General features: G+C 33.1%; 1 protein-coding gene across 1 annotated transcript; it reads left to right on the top strand.

The window, feature by feature from the left end:
* Window positions 1-1,327: 1,327 nt before the first annotated feature.
* Window positions 1,328-7,087, top strand: LOC145567590 (sucrose-phosphatase 2-like). The gene is made up of 9 exons (XM_081626902.1): window positions 1,328-1,612; window positions 1,857-1,932; window positions 2,016-2,315; window positions 2,841-2,942; window positions 3,060-3,254; window positions 3,340-3,630; window positions 4,837-5,023; window positions 6,617-6,663; window positions 6,748-7,087. Exons 2-9 carry the CDS (start codon window positions 1,873-1,875, stop codon window positions 6,841-6,843), a joined length of 1,278 nt encoding a protein of 425 aa, XP_081483028.1. The 5' UTR covers window positions 1,328-1,612; window positions 1,857-1,872; the 3' UTR covers window positions 6,844-7,087.
* The last annotated feature ends 1,749 nt before the right edge of the window (window positions 7,088-8,836 follow it).

Here is an 8,836-nt window from a genome sequence, read left to right on the forward strand (position 1 = left end):
TTTTGATAGAATTTTAGGATAAAATTATTAGTTTAGAGTTTTATTTTCGATAATATACAAATTGAATTATAATTTTATTCAAAAAAATTATTAAATTATAATTCTAAAAAATTATCATATAAATTTATTTTTTATATCATAATAATTTTTGGAGTGAAGGAAGTAGTTCAAAGCGTAAAACGTCCATTTATAATATATATTAATCAGTTAAAATAATATACGAGTACTTCACAATCTAATAGAATTTTATTACTATGTAGACCTGGCGGCAATTAGGGTCGGGTTATGAGTTATCTTGGATTGGGTCACTTCAGGTTACGAGTCAAGAAATGTTTAACTCTTGCCCAAAGTTTTGGGTTCGGGTCAACCCAATGGGCTTTGAACATTTATTTTATTTAATTTATTTTTTGCTAATTTTTTAATGTATTAAATCGAACATTTCCATCAACATTATTATTAGTCATTACATGCCTACTAGATACTAGATAACAAATCGTTATAAAAGCATATCAATTCCCAACTTATTTTGTATCAATGATATATTTTAAATTTTGACATATAGATTAAAAATTCATCTCAAAATTCAATAAACAAACTGAGCATCGCACGGGGCACAAAACTAGTAACTAATATTTAAAGCTAACTTTTTGCTAGGTCAGGAGATAGTGACACTTGGCATTTCAACTTTTCGCCAAGTGTCCAGTGTCACGCCACGTTGAATATATTTAGAAAGACTTCATAGGATAAAAAATTAGTTTAGAATTCTATTTTCAATCAAATTTGGATAGAATTTACGATAAAATTGTTAGTTGAGAGTTTTATTTTCTATAAAATACTAATATTTCATATGTATAAATTAAATTATAATTTTATTCAAAAAAAATATTAGATTTTAACTCTAAAAAAATACCAATATTATTATTAGTCATTTACATGCCTACTAAATAGTTTAAATCGTCACAAAAGTACATCAATTCGCTTTTGTCAAAAAAAAAAAGTACATCAATTCCTAACTAATTTTGTATTAGAGATATATATTTTGAAATTTGACATATAGATTAAAAATTTATCTTAAAATTTACTAAACAACTCAGGCGTCGCACGGGCCATAAAACTAGTATTAAATATAGAGTTAAACTAATACTCCATAAATAGTGAATATTACTGTGCATAGCAAGGAACCTAATCTATTTAAACTAAATCAGGCCACACAGATGAAATTAAATCGGAGGTGATTAGTCTTTAGAAACATCAATACCTCCCCTAATCCCTTACAAAGAACGTTAATGGGGAACGGGACACTTCCAAATTCCAATCCAATTTGGTGAACTAGTTCCACACACAAAATTTGGAGGAAAAGTTCACTTGATGCAAAAATTAAAATTAGTGTATTAGTTGTGGTAGTAGTGTGCAACCTGTCCTTAACCCAAAAACAAAAGAACCGCCAAAGATATTCCCCCTCGATCCTATTCTTTTGGTGCTCCCAATTTTATCATCTTCACGCTCTTCAATATCATTTAGCCACACAAATTCATTTGTTCTTCTCCCTAAATTCATCATTTCCAGATATCATTTATGTTCAATATTTATTTGCCTTTTGCTTAAATTTCAGGTTATCAATTTATTTCCCAGAATTTGATTTTCTTGCTTTATGTTACATTTGATCATCTATTTCAATTGTTTTAGTTGAATTCGAACTTTAATTTCAAATTCACGCTCTTATTTTGATCATTTTTATCGCACCCATTTCGAATCTTCATGAAGTTTTTTGCTGGATATTTAAAAAAAAAAAGAAAAAAAAAATTTAATTCTTACGAATTTAGGGATTTTATTGATTGTTTGATTTCGTTTTTTAGGGTAATTTGTTGAACAATGGATCGTCTTAGTTCACCAGCACGGCTAATGATAGTTTCAGATCTTGATCATACAATGGTAAGGCAGTTTAATTTAATCAATTAAAAAAATTATCAAATTTGGAGTTTTTGATCTGAAAATGAGTAATTTCTGCATTTTAGGTTGATCATCATGATGCTGAGAATCTCTCTCTATTGAGGTTCAATGCTTTGTGGGAATCGAATTATCGCCACGATTCGTTGTTGGTGTTTTCTACTGGAAGATCTTTAACCCTTTACAAGGAGTTAAGGAAGGAGAAACCCATGTTGACTCCAGATATCACAATAATGTCAGTAGGCACTGAGATTACATATGGTAAATCTATGGTGCCGGATGACGGTTGGTTCGAAATTTTGAGTCAGAAATGGGATAGGAATATAGTTATTGAAGAGGCCAGCAAGTTTTCTGAGCTCAAGCCTCAGGTATATAGTTATGCTTATGATTTGTAGTCTTGTATTAGTTGTTTGAGCTTGGTGAATTTGCCTGCTTGAATGCAACAACAATAGCAACATAGAATTAGTCCCAATGTGACTTGGGGTCGGCTAACATGAATTGTCATCAGGAACCGTAAAGTGTTAGTGGATGGATTAAACAAGGAAAAATTGAGAGCTGAAAATGTTGTTTTTCTTCATCTTCAAATGTTATTTGTAAATAAAGAGTATTTTTTGTATTAGTTTTATTATAGGGAAGTATCATAGTTTAGTCTATGTGCGGTTGAGGTTGGGTGTATTGGCTGGGAAGTGTTTTGACGTTGGAGAATAATGATCGTGTCTGAAATCTGATTGTTATTCCAATAGAGCAATGTTCCAGTCAGACCATTTCATGTAGTTAGCTATGTAGGGAAAGTAGTGTAAGTGCAATGGAAGAGTCTTTCTCTGCTCTAATTATTACATGATCGTAGTATATGATTTACTTTTCTGTATTTCTTAGCTTTTGAGTCAATGCAGGCTGAAACAGAGCAACGACCACACAAAATTAGCTTTTACGTTGAGAAAGAGAAAGCGCAACAAGTGACTAAGGATCTTTCCGAGAGATTGGAAAAGCGTGGGGTAATAGCCTCTTGTTATTGTAAAACTAGATTTGATTTAGTTTTTGATTCTTATTTTTCATCTCTGGAACTTAAATCTCTCTTGTTTCTGAAATTGGTGGCTTTGACTATTTTCCAGTTGGATGCAAAGATAATATACAGTGGAGGGATTGACTTGGATATATTGCCACAAGGGGCTGGAAAAGGACAAGCACTTGCTTATTTACATAAGAAGTTTAAGTCCGAGGGTAAACTACCCATCAATACCCTTGTATGTGGTGATTCTGGAAATGATGCTGAACTCTTCAGCATTCCAGACGTTCATGGTGTCATGGTTGGTTGCTAGATCACTTATTTATCACAGTTTCATATTTATTAAGGCAGATTTGGTAACTTTTTCTGTAGTGAATGTATTGCAGGTTAGCAATGCTCAAGAGGAATTGCTGCAATGGCATGCACAAAATGCAAAAGGAAATCCCAAAATTATCCATGCAACTGAAAGATGTGCTGCTGGAATAATACAGGCTATTAGTCACTTCAACCTTGGTCCCAGCATCTCTCCTAGAGATGTTATGGATTTTACTGAATGTCAGCTGGAGCATGTGAACCCGGGTCATGAAATCGTTAAATTTTACTTGTTTTATGAGAGATGGAGACGTGGTGAAGTTGAAAACTCGGAGTCGTACTACGCAAGCCTCAAAGCAGTCTGTGTATGTTATGATTTACCTTCACTATCCTCCTTTTGAATGTTTATTTTGCAATTACCCATGATTGCAATGCATGTTTTTTTTTTAACATGAAATACTCTAAGAGTCTTTTTTTCTTCCCTATGTGTTGTGTTCTTTCCTGAGACAATTCACTGACTTTACACTGTGCTCTTTTTCTTATTCCACTTACATAATTAAAGTATGCTTTGTTTTGTGTTTTATAGAATATCTTTCACCAATTCTCACTTATTCTGCTGTTGTTTTAGCTGACTGGATTTCTTGAGAATCATGTAGTTTCATTCTTTTTAAATATAGAGTATGATTATATTCTTACAATAAATGGACATTTTTTCTTTTATCGATCACCATCTTAAAGTTGAATTGAGACTTGACAACTGGCCAAAATTTTGAGTATCTGGTAGATTTTAATACTCCGTTTTTTTTTTTTTTTTTTTTTTTGGGTTGAAGTTTCATGGTTGATGATGTAATCTACATGTAATGAAAAAAAAAAAAAAAGTTTAATGCTTTTGTTTAGTTCATTGGAATTGGTTATGTTTTCTTTTACTTGAGAGTTTTTTTTTTCCTTATGCGGTGATTTCAAAAATGTATTTTGCAAAAGCAGTGGTGGACTGTGCCATTTTAGTCCAAAGTTGGATAGCTTTCTAAATTTTATCAGGTTGAGAAGGTTTTGCAAGTTGATTTATTTATTTTTATTTTTGTTAATATTTCTTAGATCACAAAATCCGTGTTTTGAAATGCTGTCCTTTTAAGGTACCCAATTTCCCAAGTTTTCTGATACTTAGCTTGATACCCTTGGAGAAAATGAATGCTAACATGGTTATGCTCTTATGGTGCTTATCCCTGTTGAATATGCATTTGTTGTCTTTCTAAATATGAAGCCTTTTTCCTGTTTGCATTTGGTGGGTTGTGGAAGATATATTGAGAAATTTTGTATGAATTTACCATCTTTCTTTCTAATACATCTATAATTAATTTTCGTCTGTCTTCTATCTTGATCTGGGGCAGCACTTGGTCTATGGGTTATGTAACAGCTAAATGTAACCATATTGTTGGATTCTATCTTAATAGCATAGTGGATAGTACTTTGTTTCGTTGTGTTATTATTGTACTTTGTACTTACTAATATTCAAATCTTTGAACTACGTATATTACTCATAAATTATTCTTGTTTCGTTTCCATCATAACAGCATCCTTCAGGGGTTTTCATCCATCCATCTGGGGAGGAGCTCTCTCTTCATGACAGTATAGATAAACTTAAAAAATGCTATGGAGATCGTCAGGGAACAAAGTACCGAGTTTGGATTGATCGCCTTTTGCCAACAAGGATAAGTAATGATGCATGGCTAGTGAGTTTTGATAAATGGGAATCGACTGGTAAGGACCTTTTTCTTAAATAATTAATTATTTTAATTCACTAACCTTACTTTTCATGCTGTATTAATTTTGCTCTGTTTTTATCGTATATTGTAGTGATATTAAGTTATTTTCTACCCTAGAAACTTCTTGTCCTTGGGTTAGTTTTAAGGAAAGTAAAAATGGCTGGAACAGTGAACAAGACATGTATTTGATGCAAACTTAGACGATTTTTTTTTCTTTACATGTGAATTGTGATAGAGTAGAGATGGTAAACAACTCTGTCAGATCTGCTTTAGGACCCATAATTTTCAGTTTGGATCTTTATTGTGAGTGATCGTCCCAAATATGTAAAAAGACAAGACATCACTTATTCTGGAACAATAGCCAAAAGATAGGACATCACTCATAAAGAGAGGGAGTATTTCTTACACTAAGGCACTGATTGGTTTGAAGTTAAATATTTTCAATAAAGAATGAGTTTTCATGGAAAACCACAATCGCAATTAGTTTCCTTCATTTTTGGTTCCTTACAAGAAAAGTTATAGAGATTAAAATTAGGAGTGGAAAGGTGAGGATAAATGAGAGGAAAGTAAAGAGGATGGAGGAAAATGTGCCTTCCCTTGTTTTGTAAAGGAAAATGTTTTCCACTATTGAGAGTGTAATTATCCACCAGTGGGAAAAATTATTTTCCACCCATTCACAAACCAAATAAAGGAAAATGCGGGTAAATCATTTTCCATGAAAACATTTTACATCAAACCAAACACACCCTAAACTGAACAAAGAGAGAAGAGAAGATAATTTAATAGAAGAAAAGAAAAAGACAATTGATTAGTTCAAGTGTGTTTGTTAATCCTACGAGAGAGAATATAAAGGAACTAGAAGGAGCTAGTTGGGTTTGACACTTTGACCCCTTATTTATCTGCTGTTTATGTTTGGTAAAATTTGGACATGGAGGTAAGAGGTAAAGTTTTATGTTCCAAACTTATAAAACCAGTTGTTTTTCTGCTCATTGTCAAGACGAATTAAATCTAGTCAGGTCTAGAAAGGACAAGTCCATTAAGTACCTTGAATCTTATTGCCGTTTTACTTGTCTGTGATATTGATGACTTGGATGTCGAGTGAGAAGTTGCTGTGAATGATATTGCCATTGGAGCACGTGACATGCTGTGAATCTGTGATTCTGTGAAGAACAAAGGAAATGTTTGCAGCTTAACACAACTTTATCTGATTTTTGTTCTGAACGTAAATGTTTTTAATATTGATTATGAGAGAAACATCCATTTGGTTGTTGATAATTGCATCGGGCTTCTCCGTAAGCAAATTTCTATGGTGATTGACTGACTTTATATATAAAGTAAGACACTGCAACAACCCAACCTTAATAATACCAATTGAATCGATAAAGGTAATTTTCATTTGGACGGATATGTACACCAAGATTCCAAGAAACACCCCTTTTAAATCCAGACTTGAGGTCATTTGATGTTAGGCTTCAGCTTTTTTTATTTTATTTTCTGGAGCTATCTCTTCTTTTAACCAAAACAGTTCATCTATGAAAAGATTTTTGATTTGTTTTGCATGTAATTAACATTTGGCTGATGCTTTCAGGCGAAGAGTGCCAGTGTGGTGTCGTCACAGCTCTATTGAGATCTAAGGCAAGTGCAAGACTCTAATACGTAGTATATGTCTCCATTCTCACTCTGTGCAAGGTTCTTTGAATTTGACCATTTATTGTGCAGGTTGCGGACTCCTTAAGTGACCTGTTATGGGAGCATGTGCATCAAACATGGTTGGATGGGTATGCTGCGAAGGATCAGAACTCATGGATGTTGTAGATTTTTCCACCTTGTGCTGGATGGAGTGTTGATCCAAGGGGTGTATTTTTGTATAACCTCAATACTGTTTTAGTTGTTGGGATGTAATCATCCTCATAATAAACCAAAATGCTTTGCAACATGTTTAATGGCTTTCAACGCTCAAACAGATCAAATATAGCATTTGCTGTTTTGAGTAATAATACGTGCATATAACAAATTAACAATTATAATATAGTATGTTATGTACTCAGATTTATCAGCACCCTTTTCTGCACTCTCTAGTGAAGTTTGCAAAGGTAATAGTTTCAGCCTATTGAGATTTGGGACTATAGTGCTAGCCCACAAGCCTAGAGATTTCACACTTCCACAATTCCACGCCACAGTAGAGTAAGCTTTCATTGCATTTTTAATACAGGAAGACTTAAACATGGTGGGCTCCGTATATTCTTTGAGTTTGACATTTATAGCACAGTTGACACACCATTTATGAAAGTGCACTCTGGTATACGAAGTAATTTGTATTTTTTTTTGTACATGTAGTTGGGCATACAAATTATCATTTTTACTATTGTCCAATAAAAGTTGCTTGTAAGAGCTAGAAAAGCTGGTTTTAGTAGCTTCGTTTGCGCAAGGGTGATAAGCGCCCCTAGTAGCTCAAGTTGCGTTAGTTTGTTGTATTTTGTGTACTTTGTTTGATTAATGAAAGATTGATATTATGTCAACAAAATTGTCCAATACACTACCACGAGTTAAGTTACGGATTCTATGCTTTTCGTATTGTACAAATTCTTAAATGGATCTGGTTCACACTAATTTATTGTGGACCATTAACATTAGAGATAATATGATTGTTTTATTAATAAAAAAAAATAGGTCACTATATTAAATTAAAGGTTATTATGTTGAAATAAAAGTTAGTGTGACATTATAAAAGCTATAAAAGGTTAATTTTTTTAATGAAATTTTTAATATAATAGTCAATATAAATAATAAAGATCATTATGTTAAAATTAGGTCACTATTCAACATAATGTCGTACTCTAAGTTTATAATAACATTAAAAGTCACTCAAACTTTTAAAAAAGGCTACTATGTTAAAAATAAGGTTACTATGTTAAAAATAAGGGTCACTATATTGAATATAATGCCAATTACGTGTAAATGAACCTTAGGTCCACAATAATATTATTGTGAACCAGGTCCACGCAAGATTTCTTGTCCATATTGAATGAAGCATTAGCTATGTGTCCATTTTTTTTTATTGAAAATATGAATGAGTTACGTGATTTATATCGACTTAATTCTATATAATAACTTAAAGGTAGGCAAATTTGTTAAAAAAAAAATCTTTTAAATGCATCATTTTGCGAAAAAAAAACTTTTCAAAAGCTTTATCGTAAAAGAAAACCCAAGGTTAAATATATATATTTTTTTGTTTAAAACAACCTTGTAGCACTAATTCAAATATTTAACATCTAATTTCTTCTAATTACTCTACAACTTCTACTTAACTATTTAATAATTAAATTATTTTATAAATTAAAAAATAAAATAGAAAACCATCACCCCACCATCAGTACTGAGCCACCCTTTCCCCTCCCCTTGCAGTAGCCCCCACCCCTGGCAACCTAACTCCACTGCTGGCCGATCCCTCTCCCTTTCCACTTTCCTCGTTGCAACCCTCCCCCTCCCTAAACCCCGGCAGCTGCCCCCAATTGCCATAATTGTCGCGCATAACCCAATTCCATGTCTTCTCCGCCACAATCGCCGCCGCAAAAGAAGTAGAAGACCGTCGAGGTGTTCTTATGCACTTATCTTCTCTCTTCTCGAGGTCTGTTCTTACTCTGGACTATTCTAAAAAAATTTGAGGCTCTTGATAACAGAGATGGTGGTTTTCGTGGCTGAGGTGGTGTGTAATTGGAGGATTGGGGTTTTGGAAGAGAGGGGTGGGAAAGGGGAGAATGAAGGGATTGTGGAAGTAGCCGCCATTGTTTAAGGCATTGAAGATTGA

Source organism: Chenopodium album, chromosome 11, assembly GCF_948465745.1.
Source record: "Chenopodium album chromosome 11, dcCheAlbu1.1, whole genome shotgun sequence".
NCBI lineage: Eukaryota > Viridiplantae > Streptophyta > Magnoliopsida > Caryophyllales > Amaranthaceae > Chenopodium > Chenopodium album.

Bases quoted from the DNA above. Each gene is read 5' to 3' on its own strand.
- LOC145567590 (XM_081626902.1), top strand. From the start codon at position 1,873: ATGGATCGTCTTAGTTCACCAGCACGGCTAATGATAGTTTCAGATCTT. The intron at 2,316-2,840 runs GTATATAGTTAT...GAGTCAATGCAG, and splicing joins TTTCTGAGCTCAAGCCTCAG to GCTGAAACAGAGCAACGACC. The intron at 3,255-3,339 runs GTTGGTTGCTAG...AATGTATTGCAG, and splicing joins CAGACGTTCATGGTGTCATG to GTTAGCAATGCTCAAGAGGA.